Below are 20,597 nucleotides of genomic sequence, written 5' to 3' on the forward strand. Positions count from 1 at the left end.
AAGATAAAGTCCTCAAGGCAATCTACAAAACTAGATCAACCAATTTGCAGTGTACAGCTAGACAGAACTAGAAGGGGTAGAAATCCAACAATCAAAAAAAGGAGAAAAAAAACTGTTCTAAAAGCAAAACTCAAACCAACCTTTGAGACTTAAACTCCTTCATGATATCCAGGAAGTCATTGTAGACCTGCGGCTGATTGCCAAACTGAAGCTTAACTTGATCCAGATAGGAAAGAGCATCCTCAACCTGAAATAACATGCATATTAGCTCTTCAGTTCCAAATGATTAAACACAGAAAAAAAAATCCCACGCCTTTCTCTAGATCGATCTCTTACCTTGAGTCTTTGAAACTGCTGTTGGCCCAGTGTTGGGGCAGGGGCTGGGGTGGCATGAGAGTGAGCCTGGCCCACAGGCTGGACAGCTGGCCCATGGTGATGAGGCCCAGTGTGCACAGCTGAACTGCTGGTGTGTCCATGTCCTCCAGAATTCTGGGGCATCGACAACTGAAACACCAGAAGGATAAACGGTTCATTATAAGGCCTAATTCACATGAAGTAAAATGTTTTTTATGCTATGACTTATCCTTTTTATAAAGTTTTAATTCTTATTAAATGCCACCAAATGGCACCTATGCAGTTTCATGTGCACTAGTAATGCACAAATCACAGGTAATTCCAGCTGGGTCATCAAAAAGTACCAATCCTTACTTATTCAAACATTAACTACATTCTCTATGATAGGAATACATTTTAATGCATTTTTAATCTGACAGACAGCCACTAGCATGCAGACTCTCATTTAAATAATGCATGTTACAATAATAGCAATAGCTATATCACCATTAAAATAAACTCTTGGGTGATTTTGAGTCCGCATTTGCCCACAACTTTCTCTGCGTTTCAGCAAATGGTATGATTTTTGATGAGAAATCTTATTTTGATATATGTTATGGGAATGTTTTGAAAGTTAAAAATCAACAATACACACTGGGCAAAACAGGGAAAATATCTCTTCCCAACATTGAAAACCACCAACAATCAAAAATGCACGATTATATGGTTTCACGGCTTTGCAATCAAAAATGTGGTTATATTGAAAGTCATTGGTGCAAAAACATCAACGTACATAGCAAAACGTTTAAGCTAAACTTTTGTTTCAAAAACAAATGTTAATTTCTAATCAGCTTACAATGATATGATTTATGATAGATGCGCAGATGAGCTATAACCTCACAGAATCTGAACGATCCACTAACATCATGTTTAAATCAAATATTAGAATAGGCCTTATTAATGTGATGTGTGTGGATATCTATATCTGAAAACTGAAGGTCTGGGTGAATGATTTGTTTAAAGCAGTGGATGTATGTGACAATTGAGCCAATCCATGCATCTATATTGTAATGTACACAATCTGCATGGATAAAAAAAAAAAAAAAAAACGACTTAAATGTCAAAAAAAGACACTTCTAATAATAAAAATTGTGTCAGAAAAACAATTTGTGGAACATTGCAAAAGTTCGACGGCCAAAGTCATTGGGCTCGAACTACCACACTCGTAATATGACATTTGAGTTTTTTTTTCTTTTTTACAGAGTCAGAAATAACAGTAAAAAAGGTTTTGTTTTTTTTTTTAAAGCTGGGCTGTATGATTAACTGCGTTTGAGTGTCTATAATACATACAGTGGGGGACATAACTATTGAACAAGTCATAATGTTTTTTTCTGTGAATAATATTTCTAAAGGAGCTGTTGACATGGCATTGAACCAAATAAATGGTAAAAACCCAAAAATTACACACGTAAAAATAAAATCTGAAACAATAGTTACGTGTAATAACAATGGAATGACACCAGGGGAAAGTAATGTATTTAATACTTTATATAAAGGCTTTTTTCAGTGATGGCATCTTAAAAACAAACACCTTACAAATGGACAATGAAGTCACATGAATTGCTGTGTAAGTTTTTTTTTTTTTACAGACTTCAATAGTGTGTAAAAATATTGAAGGTTCTTTGGGTCTCGTTGATCAAATCTGATCTTTATTTTGCATTTTCTATTGGATTCAAGACTGGTGATTGGCTGGGCAATTCTACAACTTGATTTCCTTTCTCTGAAAGCATTTGAGTTTCCTTGGCTGTGTTTTAAATCATTGCCTTGCTGAAATGTCCACCCTGGTTTATCTTTTTTATCCTGATTATTTAGATGTTGGACTGAGGCAGCTAATATTTATTTACAAAGATGAAGGACAGAGCGTTGCTGAAGAACTCCGCCGCTGACACTACAGCTCTGCACAAGACGTTTGGCCAGCAGAGGAATTAAAATGGTGGTGCCCAACTGAGTCTGGTTTCTCTCAAGGTTTTTTTTTCCTTCACTTTCGGGAATTTGTGAAGTTTTTTTTCCCTCTTTACTGTCGCCACTAGCTTGCATGATTTGGGATCGGTAGAGCTACACATTGATGGATTGGCTCTCCAGTTTAGACCCTCAGTAGTGATTATTAAACCACACTGAACTGAACTTAAACACTAAAAACTGAACTACACTGTTCCAATTTAAGGCTGATTTATACTTCTGCGTCAAACACCGGCGTATGCTACGGCGCTGACGCATAGCCCATCGCCGTGGCCGTCGCCGTCACTGACGTGCACCTCTCAAAAATTCTAACTACACGTCGCAACAACGCGTAGCGCAAGCTCTGTGATTGGTCGGCTTGCTAGCGCCGACGAGTCTGGGCGGGACCGAGAGGCGCGCGAATGGCGCGAGCGATTGTTTACAAGTGTGGAGTCCCGTGAAGGAGCTCCGGATGGAAAGTTTTGTTCTGTGTTTACCTCATGGTTAAAGTTGTTGCACGTCCGCCGGTTCCTGCCTCAAAATTAGCGAGTTTGAGTCACTTGTACATCCAGGAAGTGTTCAGAATAGCAAAACAGAAGCGAAGAAACTCAACACAGAGGAACATTTACACCTCACTGCCCACTAGCGTTTCGGAAGTGTTAATGCAGACCAACGGAGACAGCGCGCAGAAGTATAAATGCACAGCCACGCGCGTTGCCTGCGCCGTGAGTTGCGCCGGTCACTTGACGCAGAAGTATAAACCAGGCTTTACAATGATCTTTTATGTGAAGCAGTGGCGGTTCTAGACCAGAGTAACTGGGGGGGCCGGGCAGGGGCCACTTGTACTTTTAGGGGGCACACTTTAACATACATCACAAACTATTTAAACAATTATTCAGTCATTTTTTATGCATCACTCTGCAGTCTTCATAAACATTCATTCATTAATTTTCTTTTCGTCTTAGTCCCTTTATTAATCTGGGGTCACCACAGCGGAATGATCCAGCATATGTTTTACGCAGTAAATGGGATTGCAGATCCCATTAATTTAAAATTGTGTTTCCCAAGTGATCTAAATTAAACCAAGGAGATTTTCACAGTATTTCTACACAAATTATTCACACAAATAATTCTTCTGTAGTCATAATAAGTCTTATTTCTTAGTTTATTTCTTGAATAAAAGCAGTTTTAATTTAAAAAACAATTTTAAGACAGTGTTATTAGCTTCCTTAAGAAATATTTACTGTATATTTTACTGATTGTCTACACAACAAACCAGCTATACAATAACTTGACTAATTATTCCAACTTTCCTAGTTAACATAACCTAATTAATCTTTAAATTACACTTTAATCTGAATCAAAGACTGTAGAGTACTTAAAGGGACTTTGTCTAAATACAACTATCTTGCTAAATAACTAGTAAAATGTTATGCACTGACTGTCACTATGGGAAAGATAAAAAAGTAGTTATTAGAAATTTGTTAGTAAAACTATTATGTTTAAAAACGTGTCGTAATAAATCATGTGTTGAAGACTCGTGCTTTATGTCACGACTGAAATCAAAAACGAATGAAGGCAAAACTAAACAAGTTGAATATTACCTTTACATGAGCGTGACTGAAAACTCCGAAGGTAAAACTATGTACACTCAATCTCTGATTATTAAAACCTCTGCATAGCTAAGGACTTCCTCTATTAAAAGTTTTGAAATCGCTATTGAAAACAGAAGTCTAATATTATCAACAGTGGACATTTTGATAGTGTTTCACAACATGAGGATGACTGAAGTTGAGTATTTTTATTACCTGTGTCAACTTGGGGGTTAACTTCTGACGAATGCGGGGAACTGAAGTGCGCAGCACAGTCACACACACTGACAGAAAGAGCGAGAAAAAGCGCGCAAAAGCAGAGAGCAAGTGCGTGCCATACAACTGTGTGCCACTAAGAGCGCACGCCACCGATGGCTGATCTCGCTTCTCCGTGGCGTTTTGACACAAAAATACGCGTCCAAATTTAGGGGGGCCAGAGGGGGGGCCAAGCTTGTTGACACCGCCCCCCCTCCCCAGAACCGCCACTGATGTGAAGCTGCTCTGACACAATCTACATTGTAAAAGCGCTAAACAAATAAAGGTGAATTGAATTGAACTAATGAGAGATTTCAGCTGCTGTTAGGACTTTCACTGCCTTTCTACACCTATTTACCTTTCTTTATGTGTTCAATACTATTTTCCTGTGTCATTTCATTTTATTACACATAAGTAAAATTGTAAAATAATTAGATTTGTTTTATTTTCATACATGGATTTCTTTGGTTGTTATCAACATCTCATGAAAATTTAAAGTCAACAGTCCCTTTGGAAATATGCTTTCTGAGAAAAAAAATGTGACGTGCTGAATACTTATTTACCCTACTGTATGTGAATATATGATATGATATGTGAATCTCCAGCACTTGTGTTCAGCTGGAACAACGTTTCCTACACAAAGCCGTATTCTTTGACGAGATACGCAAAATATGGCATGCGATATCATCATAAGATATATATATTGATTTTGAATAATGATTTTGCGATATGCTGTTGCTTTTTGGTGAACTACACCCTTTTGTAGTAAGTCTTGCTAATGTAAAACCTAAAAGCATATGCAAATACCACATATAATGACATTTTTCCTCAAAACTCAGTCGAGTTTTTAAAATAAGTCTTTCTGTGAAAAGATGTCTTCTTACACAAAATTAAAAGCAGACATAGTTCATGACAGCATTCTAACAGGTAGTGATAAAGGTGTGGCATCATTAGATACTTTATTATCAGGGAAATTATAATAAAAAGAACTCAGATGAAACATATGTTGTCTTGATACTGTGTTATTAATCCTGTTGAATCAAGTGAATGCAGTTTAATCTGCTAATTACTCTACTATACATAGATTTCCCATAGACTGGTTTTCATGGGTTTCTTCAGGACAGGTTGTTCTGTTCAACTAGCAAGAGCGCCTTCTATCATTTGGAGGAGATTTACTACTAATTACACCACAACAATTTCCACATTTGGGGCTCTATTTTGACGGTCCATGCGTAAAACTAAAAGCGCAGGGTGCAAACGCTTACAGGGCAGAATTCAGAATCCATATTTGCTAATTTAAGGACTGGAAAATCCGCTTTGCGCCGTGGCGCATGGTCTTAAAGGGTTGAGTTTATTTTTTTAATGAGTTATAGGTGTGTTTTGAGAATAAATCAATCAGTCTCATCTCCCATTCCCTTTAAGAGACAGCTGCGTTGCCCCAAAAGCGCATTTGCTATTTACAGGATGTGAAGTAAGTGGAAGTGGAAAAACTGAGCATTTCACAAGCAAACAGTTAATAGTTTTTTTTAACAGAAAACAGTTAAACAGAGCATCTACCAGAGCAAGATTGAGAGATAATCGATCTACTTTCACTTTCACTCTTGGATAGGGAAAACTTTACGCACAGACATCAATTAGCCAATAAATAATTAATTTAGTTTGTTAAGCACAAATATTTGTTTCAAAACTATTTGTAAATTCAGCTCTAATTTCCAGCAAACAAATAAATGAACAATAATAACGAAGTGTGTTCAAAAACCTGAGTTATATCCTAAAACACATGCTGTGCCCCATATGGTCTAAAACCTGCAGGTGGGCAAATCTAAGCGTGTTTTTAATAAAACAAATATAAATATGCATATAATAAATAATACTGCTAATAATAATAACATTATACAAAAGCAAATTCTTATCAAAAAACTGAAAATGCCTCCCGAGATGAGGAAGGCAAAAAAACAGTGTTTTTTCATATTTATGTAGGCTAGAAAATAAATTTTGTAATATTTTAATCCTTTATATTTATATATTCTTATTATATCCTATGTATAGGCCTATCCTTAATAATTACATTTTTTCATATGTAAAGATATTTGCGTATTGCTCTACATCTTGTGTGTAGGCTATTAAGCAGTGTGTAAGCGAGGCGCAACTCTGCGCTGGAGTTTAGACCGGGTTAGTTTTGGTCTAATGAAAAATCTATTATAGTCTCTCAAAATAACAACGCGCCAGCAGTGTGCCTCAGAACGCCTTCCTTTTTAGACCAGAACGCCTATGGGCGCACATATGAGCACAAATGCATTTGCTATTTAAAGAGCGTGGCACAACGCCTCAAAACAACTCTTGCGCCAAGCTGAAACTAGCAAACAAGTATTGCGCCGCGCCTTGCGCCACATTGCGCCGGGTGTATGATAGATGATGTGCAAGACGGGTTTCATTCAGCCCTATTCAGCATTTTAGTTCATGCCTGGTTCATAAAACATGCATTTAAACATAATAATATTTTAGAGAATGTAGTTAACATTTGCACAATGTATAACTGACTTTATTTACCTGCAATTAATCAGAATGTACTTTTTAATAACCTGACCTGCCCAACCCATGGATATAATGAAGATCTGTGCATCACTAGCCAGAGGTTTACTAAGTGTTTAGGTTTCCTAACCAGGCCAGGGCCGGCTAACTGAACCACACATGGGACCCTTTTGGAGCACTCACACTTGTCAAACGAACAGGGAATTGGGGGTCAAAAATGTCTGGGCATGGTTCAGATAGCATAGTGAGTACACCCTTATACTCAAGCATTACAGTGGTCAAATCATGATTAAAAGACTACAAGAAAACCAAAATTGTTGACAAATTTTCAGCCCTAATGTAAACATCACTAACCTATGCATTACCCTTCAATGCACACAGTTTCAGCTAGCATCTATCACTCACCTGAAATTAATTCTGACAATTTTGCAAACACACTGAATTGGACTCATGCAAAACACACTATTGGCAGAGTATGTAATTGTTTCCTTAATTACAATCGACAGTCGTCCGAACTTTACTAGTGCAACACCTCCTTTTATTTATTTATTTTTTTTATCAAGCCTGGAGATGTAGTTTTCATATTGTATGCTCAAACAGGGACTGGATGTTTTGACGTGCTGTTCTGTCTGTATTTCACACAGCACTAAGGCTTCTCAGAAACAAGACCTGAATATGAAAGATTAAAGAAAAAAAACACTGGAAAGTATAATAGACTGACAAGACAGCACACATCTATTCTCTCTGTCATTCCCGATGTATTTGGCTTTTGACTATTTGAATATATTCAGCAGCTGGATCCTTGCACAGAAAACTTTTCCGGAGTTAACTGACTTAAAAAAAAGACTTCAATCATAAGAGCAAAATCATACCAATTTCTTGTCCAAAAACATCCATTTTCAGGATTTTAAATAATTATTTACAGTATAATACATAATTAAATGTAGGGTTAATCAGCTGTAAATTGCATACATTTTCCAATTATTCATGATTACAGGATGCATATTTCAAGTTTATACAATTCCAGACAATTAAATGTTTACACATGTGTACACAGAGTGTTTACATACACCGTTTTTGAAATTAGCAAAGCACTAATAGCTGTTAATATATAGCAATTATACCTGTAAAGCAATAATAGCTGGTAATATATAGCAATTAAAACATCATTAGTGATTTTCATTACTATATTTCCTGTTTAGATATACAGTATATAAAGACATATATGTGTTTATTAGAATTAGACATATAAACCAAAATGCGGCAGGTGTGTTGTTGACTTTGTGGTACCTGATAGGTCTGTGAGACCGAGTACTGCATGCTGGACGATGGCTGCATGGTCTCTGGTGCTGCAGTCTCGAAGAGGGAGGAGGCAGAGTTGAGGACACGGTGCTGAAAGCTGTCCACACCCCCGGGGAGCCGCCGCTGAGAGCCGATCACTGTGTCCTGATCCTCCAAGCGCCGCTTCATTATGTACTCATGCTCCTCACTGCGGCGGGATCTACAACGACCAAACAGAACAGATTCAAATCAAAGATACCACACAATACAATGAATTCATGTTTCTTGTGGTTTTGAATAGATCAACAAAAACAAGTTTGGAACAACATAGTTGAGTAAATAACTAAAAGTTTGGGTAAAGTATGCCTTATGTCTACAACAACCTATACTCGTATAAAAGTAGGGCTTTGCGATTTGGGTAAATATCTAATTAGGATATTTTATTGACAAATATTGCGATTTCAATTTGCTTTACAATTTATTTTAGCTTCTTACTTCTAAAATGCAGTGAGAGTGTTAGTTAAATAAAGGAACCAAAACTATATTAACTAACTTCAACTTAACTTCAAATTTGTTTATAAATATTCAGGAATTAAACACAAATTGTTCTCTAGAGCAAACAGTAAAGAGTCATGGCGTTAGTTATCTTCTGATGCCTTTGAGAAGTTTTTTCATATGGTGTAACAGCTGCAAACAACTCTGAAATTGTACTTTGCTGTTGCTTGCTACTAGATTGAATGTGATTGACACTACTTTTAATTGAGCTTTTCAGGTGCTGGTTGTTGTATTTCCTCATGCTGTGGCAACAATTCTGCGAAAGCTCTTGCAAATTACCTGTTTTTGTCCGGCGTGTGACTTTGAAAGCAAAATATTCCCATATTACCAACGTTTTTCTTTGATATTAATGTGTCTATTAATGCTTCTGAAGCGGCAGATGCCATTTTATTTTTATTTGCTTGTTTATTTTACAGGGACAATACACTTGACATTGTTATACAAAGATAACCGATGTTGTGTGCATAGGGCATATAGCATAAAGCTAATTTGCAGCCCTCGTCCCTGGTTAGGCTTTACATTATAAAAAAGAATAATAATAATAATAATAATAATAATAATAATAATAATAATAATAATAAAGAAAACCGGCAAGAATAAAACACAATACAGCAAACATGTACATCCTACTTGTCCATGCTTTCCTGTTTGTTTGCTTTTTTGTGGGCTTTTAGTTCGGTAGCGCAATTCTGATTGAGCCGAGCGAAAGTGAGCTTACTCAATTGGCTAGTAAAACTCACATACAGACAGCAGTCATGCATTTCCTCTGGGTGGGGGTAATTAGATACTACATATATATTTTATATCACAGCCTCTTGTGATTAGCTAATTGCAATGTTTCAAATCGTAATTGTGATTCGATTTTGATTCATAGGGCTGTGCGATTAAAGTTACCACCGATTTTTCAAATGTACACTTAAGAAGGTCGCACACCAGCAAGCACCATGGCAGGTCTTTTACAAATGTAAACATTGTTTTCTATGAGGGTATGCACACTGGCGCCACCATCTGTTCGCAATGCCTAGCAGCATATAAAAACAATGCAAAGACAGGACATACCATAATATGTGACAATTTTTGTGTCAGATCCACGTAACAGTGCAAAATCTGGTATTGTTTGACTGAATTCATTATTTTTAGCAGATTTGTAAACAGATTACCACAAAAAAAGAAGACACTTGAAATATCATGAGTGTAAGCAAAATACTGGATGCTCAATTTAACTACTCCCTAAAATAAACATGATCTAAAGCAGTGTTTCTCAACTGGTGGGGGAACATTTTCAGTGGGTCACGGAGTGTGTGGTCAAAAAAAAAAAGTTAATTGTTTTGCTTATTTTGCAAATAGCGGACTTTTATTTTGAAATGCGTGTGCGACAAATTCTCACCGTTTGACATGCAAAATTTAATTTAATTATTGCAACAAATGTGCCAAAGCGCAAGTACAACCCCGAACATGTAAAGTGTGGATATATATATGGACGACAAAAAGGACTTAAAGCCTCAGTGTCATATGTAGTGAGGTGCTCTTATAAGAGAGCATGAAACCTTCTAAATTTAACAACATTTAGAAACCAGAAAACATGTTTTATTAACAGTTTATTATTATCAGTATTTGTCATTTTTACTTTGTAATATTTCTATAATTTGATCCATTTTGTTAAATGACAGCAATAAAATATTGTTTATTTGTAAGTCTTGGTGATTTTCTTACGATGTATCTGTCACTACTTGTTTATGTTAACAAATAAATACACAATAATTTTAATTCCTAAAATTGTTTTATAGTTGCTAAATATGTAAAATGACCATGTAAAATGTGGGTCCCATGGCAAAACCAGTTGAGAACCCCTGATCTAAAGAATTGATGTTTGTGTGGACTGAACCAGTCAAGTGTCGCTATAAAAGCTGTGTATAAAACCATAAAAGGTATGATGTCCTTTGACCAAATAATATTTGGTTGAGATACAACTAGTAGACAATCGGGAATCTGAGGATTCAAAAACCAAAAAACATATAAAATTACCTTTAAATCATGTTCTTAATGCACGTTAATAATCAAAAATGTGATTTTCAGATATATTTAGGGTAGGAAATTTATAATATGCATTCATGGAATAATCTTTACTTAATATTCTAACAAATTTTGCCATGAGTGTTTTTTTTTTTGTTTTTTTTGGTATATTTGTGGAAACAGCCAAAAAACATGTGCAACAAGTCACATGCATTTGTCTAGTTTTGTAGACATATGCATTAAGTCATTGCCACACACATGTACAATGATAATAATTAATCATTTTTCCGAATGAGAAATGGAAAATAAAGGTAGATCATCAAATCCAAGTCCCTAAAAATAACCATCGATTTATTATAGCAAAAGTGTAGAAAACATTAAATGTTTTTGGCATTTTAAAATACTACAGCTTTACCACAGCTATGAATAATTTATAGGTAGTGCAGCATAACAATGACTATTGTGCTAAAATACTGCAGTTTAAACACAAAAACCATCTTTAATTCTTAACAAGTTGGTTAATAAAAGCCAGGTTAGTTTAAACTGCAGGATGTACTTTTTAAGTTCAATATTTTCTTAATATTCTGCATGATTTCAGAACTTCCTGTGTGTCATTTCATAGTTTCGATGACTTTACTAATGTTCAAAAACAATATACTCATACTCTATACTCATTCATTCTCTTGGATGAATAACCACACATTTGGCTTATTCGTGGCTTATTACAGGTGTGTCTAAACATTTTTCTCTGATGTGTTGAATACAAATCAGTTTGCAACAGGTTTGGCCAAAGACGTTTATTACAGTTTATTCATGCATAATAACCCGAAAGTGTTTAAATCCCACATTGTCTTGAAAAACGCAACGTGTCAGCAGCCTGCAGAGAGAGCAGCTCCACTTCATGACTGCGTGTAAAGTTCGTGACACCTGTCAAATGTACTCGATGACCACTCGATTGGCTGATGAATGTGGATTCACACTGCCCATTAAGTGGAAAGGATTTGTCGCTGTTTAACGCAGATTGGATAACGCGACATGGTGACCTTTTGCCACAAGACTGCGACAAAACTTTAAACAGTGTTACAGTTCCCTACAGACAAGTGTAGGCGGATAGCGGTGTGTAAACAGTTACAGCGAAACATGCTCGAGCATGTGTGCGGTCTTACATTCACTTGAACGGCTAAACTCCGTTTCAACCAACCGGACAGTTTCTCGTCGACTGAAAGTGTGTGTGTGTGTGTGTGTGTGTGTGCGCGTGTGTTTATCAGGCCTGAGACTATAAGACCCACACTCTACGATACATTAAATTTCACAACAAAGCTTTATCGGACACGCGTATTGTGTATGTAAATATGTCTTTATGCATGTTTACTACTCATCCGACAATAAAAAACACGTTTTATCAGTCATAAATCTTCGTGTAGATCTCCAAGGCGTCAAAGGAGGCGGCGAGCAGTAACCGCCTCTGTCCGATGAAGAGTTCAGACCAACACAAAGTGATCACACCAAAATAAAGCACAATCCCAAGAACACCGCCCCTTTCCTCGACCAAATCGAGGGAAATAATATCCAACAAGCCCAACAAGCCATCAAACGCAGTGGAAATGCGACAATGAAGTCTGTGCTAGCACTCGATGTTGTCAACTGTTTAACTACAAATCAGGAAGTCCTGCTGAATGCTTTCTACCGGTAAACACACAACTGCTCGGTGATCAAAGCTGCACAGTCCAGAAGACATCAAAAAGCAAGTGCTGATCGCTGACAGGTTAAGGTCAGTGAACGATAGCTATACCTTCGTGGTGAGCATGAACCCACCACAGCTTAAAAACCTTATGTAGCCATAGAGTGGCTAGTGCGGCTAGCTAGCGCCTCGACAAATACTCTTATATAATCACTGCTATGACAAGCATCACTTCAAAACAGCTCGATATAATGCCACCATCTTAGAAATCACCGCCAGCTAGGTGGCTTTGTTGTTATTTAGCGAGGATAGCGGTTTAAGTGTCACTAACTGTGAGAGTTAGCTACTTTTAGCCTGAATGAAGCACTGCGACGACGACAGCTAGCGAGCGTCCGCTAACACGCAAGAACAAACTCACCCCGCAACAGACACTCCGGATCACTTCTTTCTGCTCCGGCGAGAAATCAAAACCTGCAGAGCTCGGTCACGGCGCTCTCAAACGTTGAATCGTGTACGGTTCAGGTTTGAACAGCAAATTAAAATACACGTAGGCACCATTCAGTCAAGGCGCCAGACCTCAAATTGCATGCTAGGTTGCTAATTGGCTAACATGGGAAAACAACCTCAGCAGGAGGATCCTCTGATGGAGGCGTGGTCTCCGTGAAGGCGGAGCCAACATACTCCAACCGAGAACACTGATTGGTGGATCTCTGCTGAAATTCGAATATATCAGATTTCTGCTGGATTTACCCGCCTACTCTGACAAAAAGAGTAGTGGTGGGGATTTTGATTCGCATTAGGGATTTGACTCTTTTGAGTCGGTTCACCAAAGATTCGTACAGAGCTGTTTTCTCTTGTATTTCTTTTCTTTCTTACATTGTCAGCAGGAAGCAACGAATGGGAGGTTGCATTTTTCTGTGTTATATGCAAGAAAAACGTTCAATATTATATGAAAGCTTTGAAACGTACTTTATAACAGAAGAGAAGACTGTAATGTTACATTGGTTAAATAGCTTGGTCATGGATGCATGTGCTGTCTATAAACATGTTATTATCTTATTTACTAATTATGTTTTTAGACAGACAGTCAAGACTCAATCTGAAACTATGTAAATCAGAACCAGTTGGCCTTCTTTGCTTTTTAATTGTATTTTTCATTATGCATTAAAAAATGTCATTTTTTGGTTTTAAGGGTCTCCAACAGCGGTCTGATGTGCATGCAAGGTTAAAAAACACATTCATTGTCTTATAATATGCATTTATTTTACCTAATTATCCCAGCGACTCCCATATGATTCGTTCAGCAATTCATTTGTTCCCAAACTCCTCCTTAGTGCGATGCTGTTCTAATTTTATTGGTCCGATGACCAAGTCTGCTGTGATTGGTCGACTGTGTTCAGCGTGAGACAGAGAATATTGCCCACCAGGGCTTATAGAAGTCAGAATGCAGAGTCAGGGGCTAAAAAAGGGGGTATGCGATATATGCAGCGCATAGGGGTGCCACACATGGGGGAAATTAATTAATGAATTCATTTTTCTTTTTAGCTTAGTCCCTTTATTATTCTGGGGTTGCCACAGCGGAATGAACTGCCAACTTATCCAGCACATGTTTTACACAACGGATGCCTTCCAGCTGTCACCCATCTCTGGGAAACATCCATAGACACCTATTCACACTCATACACTACGGACAATTTAGCCTACCCAATTCACCTGTACCTCAAGTCTTTGGACTGTGGGGGAAACAGGATCACCCAGAGAAAACCCACAGGAACGCAGGGAGAACATGCAAACTCCACACAGAAACGCCAACTGACCCAGCCGAGGCTCGAATTAGTGACCTTCTTGCTGTATGGCAACAGCACTATACCTACTGTGCCACCGCGTCACCTATTTTTGAAATTATCCTTATTAAAAGTTTCAAATAATAAAAATAAATCAATATTTTTGTTAAAATTTTCGTTTTTTACGATATTATTTTATTTTATTAAATGAAATATCATAACACAACCCCTCCGTTGACCATTTAATTGATGGTTACAGTCCTACAATGGTTAGAAGAATGTAAAGTTGACTTTATGGTAAAAGCTTGATAGTCATAAATTCATGCACAGTCAGCTTCAAAAGAAATATTTTCTTTATTTACTGCATTTAAATATTGATTGAAGTTACTATTTAGTGAGGAGCACAAATGAATCTCAGATCCACTGTTTTGTTTGATAAGAGAGGTGTGACTTTAAGAATGCACACAATGAAAACACTAGTTTTGTTTATGCTCATTTAAGATAATAGTAGCTGTGTTTAAAGTAAAACATGCTAAGAGGACATTTTTACATATTATTAGGTGTATTTGTCTGTTCATACACCCGAATCTTAAAGTATCCGCTTTCTATTAGTCTGCTTATTAATTTAATTATTAATTTCATTTAATTCTTATTAATAGCAGATACCATTTTGGTCTCTTCCTGATCGACTTTACAGCGTGCCAGTTTGGTTTTCAAAACGTCCTCACCACATTCTCCTCGACAAATTTGGGAATCATAAAATTACGTTGCTTAGACGTTATTTGGAACATCGCAGAGACCATTATGGTTCCTTTCTGATAACTCAATACATCTTCTAAATGTGCCAGTTTGGTCTTCAAAATGTCCTCACCACAATCCAGAGATATGCCGCAGAGCGTCGCCACAATAAATATGGGAGTCATAAAATGAAGTTGCTGGGACACATTTTGTTTAAAAACACATGCAACCTTATTTTAGGTTCTTTTGGAAGAAAAACAATCCTCACATTTGCTTCCAATATTGGGAGTATAAATAAAAAAAAAGCTAAGTTATTGTCACCAATATCTTTTTCAGCTCTAAGTAATATTGACTCATCTGCCTGCATGCACTTATACATGCGTGCAGAACGGATAAAAAAAAAAAAATTAAACACATTTTATTAACAATTGCTAATAAAAAAAATCAGCACTATAACTCCCTTTGAAATCTTTAATGAAAGGAAAAAAAGGAAAAATTTGAAAACACACACAGCGTCTCCAAGGTTTGAGTATAAACAAACCTGAAACATGCCGCTTTTTTCCATTGTTTGGAAATTTAGCCCTTTTAATCGCTCTAAATATGATTTTTCACCCTGACTGTCCTCAAAGCATACTTTAGGTGATATACATAAATTAGGAAAAGCACTGCGTTTTCACTCTTTCCTGTGCACAATGTTTAAATTTAATTGATATCTGATATGGTGTTGCTAGGCCTATTTTAGGGGGGCTGTAGCCCCCATATATTTCTATTCAGCCCCTCTAAAACTTTTGCGATCAGCTCATAATCGGTACGTTAAAATAACGCCTCAGTCCACTTTAAATTTGATAAAAAAACAGTGGCAAAATTCCGCTCCTCCCAGTTTTTTTTTTTTTCATTTGATCAGCAAACCACAGCCATGGACAGTGAGAGAACGAGTTTTTTTAAAATAAATTTTTATAATATCTGCTTTTTTGCAGTACTTTGATATAGAGAACCTGGAGGAGCAGTCGGGTTTTCTCGGCATCACTGTTGCCAGATAACTGACTGATTCCAGCCCCGAAAAGTGGCAGTTTATTTATTTAATACATGGAAACAAAAAATGCACTTGAATATAGAAAGTGGTTTTTACTACAGTAAACCGGTGGGTTGAGCTTATTTGGCTTACTCAGAACTCAAATGGCTATGCCTGTCTATGTAATGCAGTGGAATACTAGTATACAACCCTACCATATTAAAACAAACATTTTTAAGTGTATTACTACTAAATTACTACTTATAAATGTAATATTAGGCTTTATATATATAAATATATATATTTTTACCTTATAAGGAGCTGAGCCCCCTAAAATGAAAATCCTAAAATCGCCCCTGATATCTGACTCCAATTTTCATATGAGTTGGTTTAGACTATTAATATATTTATCTTTCGTTTTATCTGACTCCATTCATAAACGATTACGAAGGTTATTCCACCGCAACACTGTAAATACTTTTAGGTGGTTTCTATGAAAATTAATAGTGACATCAGAGCACATGAGCACATTATGGTCTTTTCCTTATACGTCTTATTAAAGTGCCAGTTTAGTGTTCAAAAAATCCTCACCGCCTTCACCACGAACAGTATACAAGCAGTATATTAATATTTAATTGAATGGCATAATTTGACTTAATGAATTGGGCTTGTTTTGGGATAGTTTGACTGGTCGTTGGGCTAGTTTTCATTGGCCATTGGGCTACTTTTGTTGTGAGAACCTGTCATCAAAATACATCAAAAGTTCTCATGTTATTAAAGTTATAGCAATGTTACGAAAATGGGAATCATAAAAAATAAGTTGCTGGGACATATTTAACCAAAAAAGACATGTAACCAAATTTCAGGTTATTTTGAGGGGAATAAAATCCCCACGTTCCCTTCCAATATAGGAAGTAAACATTAAAATAAGCAAAACTTTCACCAATTGTCACCTTGGAAATAGAAGGTTTTATCTGCATTTATTAATTTTGAGATATTGAGCTTCAAAGTTTTTACATTCCATATCAAGCAATATGTGTAACAGTTCTCTTTCATACATTAACATGACAGAGACCCTAAAATTACTCTAAATGTAAATTATTAAAATTCTTCTCAGTTTGCAAGTTGGGGCACATCAGAGTAAAGGCAGATAGAAACTTCTAATTCTGAGAAAAAGTCATTTTCCGCTTTTATCTGGCAGATGATTAATTGAAGCATTACTTTTTTAAGAAATACAATCAGTCCCCTTATTGATTTAATTAAAGAAGTAAAAATTAGTGAAACAATATGTTGATGACTGATAAAGATTTTTTTTTTGATGGTCCAGGATCAACATTAGTGAACTTAAATGTATTTAAATGATGATGGTCCAGGATCAACACTAGTGAATTTACACTGTATTTAAATGATGATGGTCCAGGATCAACACTAGTGAATTTACACAGTACTAAAATGATGATGGTCCAGGATCAACATTAGTGAATTTACATAGTATTTAAATGTTTATGATGGTCCAGGATCAACACTAGTGAATTTAGGGTGCTTTCACATCTCAGGTTTACTTCATTTAGTCCGCAGCAAAGGTAATAAATGATACATTGTTGCCGTCTTTGGGTCATTTTCACACCACACTGCTGGCTTTGGTCCGAACCAGTTGAAACAGACCAAAATGCAGTCATCTGACAAAATCAACATCTCTCATTGGCCAGATGTTATTGAACATATTTAATAAACTGCTTATTGATGCCAATGAACTCCCGCATGTAAACAAAACCGGCAGACACAAAATGTCGTTTTTTACTATGAAGGGACGACGGCGCTGACTGATTGTATCCCTGCTTTAGACAAACCATACATTTTGAGAATGAAGCGCGGCCGCGGCTGGAAAACAGCATCGCACGTCACTTTAGGAGGATGCTTGAATTAATTTAGCTAAACTGCGACATGGTCAGCGCATCGGCAGACGACAGCTGAATTAGTCCAAAAGGCGCAGTACTTTTTGCGGTTGGACCTGGTTTAGTTCGGATCATTATCTCACCACAAACGAACCGCTCCAGGGTTTACACTGTATTTAAAAGATGATGGACCAGGATCAACATTAGTGAATTTTACGCTGTATCTATATGATGATGGTCCAGGATCAACATTAGTGAATTTACACTGTATTTAAATGATAATGTTCCAGGATCAACTTTAAAAAATTGCACTGTATTTAAATGATGATGATCCAGGATCAACATTAGTAAATTTACACTGTATTTAATTGATGATGGTCCAGGATCAGCATTAGTGAATTTACACTGTATTTAATTGATGATGGTCCAGGATCAGCATTAGTGAATTTACAATGTATTTAAAAGATGATGGTCCAGTATTAACACTAGTGAATTTACACTGTATTATATGATGATGGTCCAGAATCAATATTATTGAGTTTAAAATGTATTTAAATGATGATGGTCCAGGATTAACATTAGTGAATTTACACTGTATTTAAATGTTTATGATGGTCCAGGATATACAGCATCCACATTGGTGAATCTACATAGTGTTTAAATGTTTATGATGGTCCGGGATGAACACTAATGAATTTACTCTGTATTTAAATGATGATCGGTCAGAATAAACATTAGTGAATTTACACTGTATTTAAATGATGATGGTCCAGGATCAACAATAGTGAATTCACACTATATTTAAATGATGATGATAATGGTCCAGGATCAACATTAGTGAGCTTAGACTGTATTGAAATGTTGGTAGTCCAGGATCAGCACTATTTACATGATCGTCCAGGATCAACACTAGTTAATTTACCCTGTATTTAAATGATGATGGTGCTGGATGAACAATAGTGAATTTACACTGTATTTAAATGTTTATGATGGTCCAGGATCAACAATAGTGATTTTACACTGTATTTCAATGATCATGGTCCTGTATCAACATTAGTGAATTTTCACCGTATTATGATGATGGTCCAGGATCAATGTTATTGAGTTTAACGTGTATTTAAATGATGATGGTCCAGGATCAACATTAGTGATATTACACTGTAATTAAATGATGATGGTCTAAGACCAACATTAGTGAGGTTAGACTGTATTTAAATGATGATATTCCAGGATCAACAATAGTGAATTTACACTGTATTTAAGTGTTTATGATAGTACAGGATCAACAGCATCCACATTGGTGAATTTACATAGTATTTAAATGTTTATGATGGTCCAGGATGAACACTAGTGAATCTACTCTGTATTTGAAGGATGTTGGTCCAGGATCAACATTAGTGAATTTACACTGTATTTAAATGATGATGATTATGGTCTAGGATCAACATTAGTAAGCTTAAACTGTATTTAAATGTTGATAGTCCAGGATCAACACTAGTGAATTTACACTGTATTTAAATGATGATGGTGCTGGATGAACAATAGTGAATTTACACTGTATTTAAATGTTTATGATGGTCCAGGATCAACAATAGTGATTTTACATTGTATTTCAATGATGATGGTCCAGGATCAACATTAGTGGTCCAGGATCAACATTAGTGAGCTTAGACTGTATTTAAATGATGATAGTCCAGGATCAACAATAGTGAATTTACATTGTATTTAAATGTTTATGATGGTCCAGGATCAACAATAGTGATTTTACACTGTATTTCAATGATGATAGTCCAGGATCAATATTATTGAGTTTAAAGTGTATTTAAATGATGATGGTCCAGGATCAACAGTAGTGAATTCACACTGTATTTAAATGATGACATTCCAGGATCAACATTAGTGAATCTACATTGTATTTAAATAATGATGATTGTCTAGGATCAACAATAGTGAATGTACACTGTAAACAAATGATGATGATGATTGTCCAGGATCAACATGAGTGAATTTACACTGTATTTAAATGACGATGATGATGGTCCAGGATCAACATTAGTGAATTTACATTGTATTTAAATAATGATGATGGTCAAGGATCAACACTTGTGAATTTACACTGTATACAAATGAAGATGATGATGGTTCAGGATTAACATGAGTGAATTTACACTGCATTTAAATAATGATGATGGTCAAGGATCAACACTTGTGAATTTACACTGTATTTAAATGATGATGATGATGATGATGATGATGATGGTCCAGGATCAACATTAGTGAATTTACACTGTATTGAAATGATGATGGTCCAGGATGAACACTAGTGAATTTACACTGTATTTAAAGGATGATGTTGCAGGATCAATATTATTGAAATTACATTGTATTTAAAAGATGATGTTCCAGGATCAACAATAGTAAATTTAGACTGTATTTAAATGATGATGGTCCAGGATCAACATTAGTGAATTTAAACTGTATTAAAATCATGATGGTCCAGGATCAACACTAGTGAATTTACAAAGTGTTTAAATGTTTATGATGGTCCAGGATTAACTCTAGTGAATTTACACTGTATTTAAATGATGATGGTCCAGGATCAACATTAGTAAATTTACATTGCATTTAAATGATAATGATGGTCCAGGTTTATTATTAGTGAATTTACACTGTATTAAAATCATGATGGTCCAGGATCAACAATAGTGAATTTACACTGTTATTAAATGATGATGGTCCAGGATCAACATTAGTGAATTTACACTGTATTTAAATGATGATGATGGTCCAGGATCAACAATAGTAAATTTACACTTTATTTAAATGATGATGGTCCAGGATCAACACTAGTGAATTTACAATGCATTTAAAAGTTTATGTTGGTTCAGTATCAACACTAGTGAATTTACACTGTTTTAAAATGATGAT

At 36.0% G+C, this 20,597-nt stretch overlaps 2 protein-coding genes across 6 annotated transcripts in view; one reads left to right on the forward strand and one right to left on the reverse strand.

The window, feature by feature from the left end:
* Nucleotides 1-12,847, reverse strand: part of sin3ab (SIN3 transcription regulator family member Ab) — a 48,886-nt gene extending 36,039 nt beyond the window's left edge. For all 4 annotated transcript variants that reach the window (XR_012382649.1, XM_002662877.7, XM_009303423.4 and 1 more), the window contains exons 1-4: nt 12,659-12,847; nt 8,001-8,211; nt 337-504; nt 141-247 (exon numbers count right to left, since the gene is read on the reverse strand). Coding sequence is in view for 3 of the 4 variants with exons in the window: in XM_002662877.7 (XP_002662923.1) it covers nt 141-247; nt 337-504; nt 8,001-8,180 (455 nt within the window). In the remaining variant the exon portion in view is untranslated. The remainder of the gene's footprint in view (nt 1-140; nt 248-336; nt 505-8,000; nt 8,212-12,658) is intronic.
* The window catches only part of acana (aggrecan a), a 904,300-nt gene that overhangs the window by 499,508 nt on the left and 384,195 nt on the right, over nt 1-20,597 (forward strand). The gene's annotated exons all lie outside the window — the stretch shown is intronic.

This window comes from Danio rerio, chromosome 7 (assembly GCF_049306965.1).
Source record: "Danio rerio strain Tuebingen ecotype United States chromosome 7, GRCz12tu, whole genome shotgun sequence".
Taxonomy (NCBI): Eukaryota; Metazoa; Chordata; class Actinopteri; order Cypriniformes; family Danionidae; genus Danio; species Danio rerio.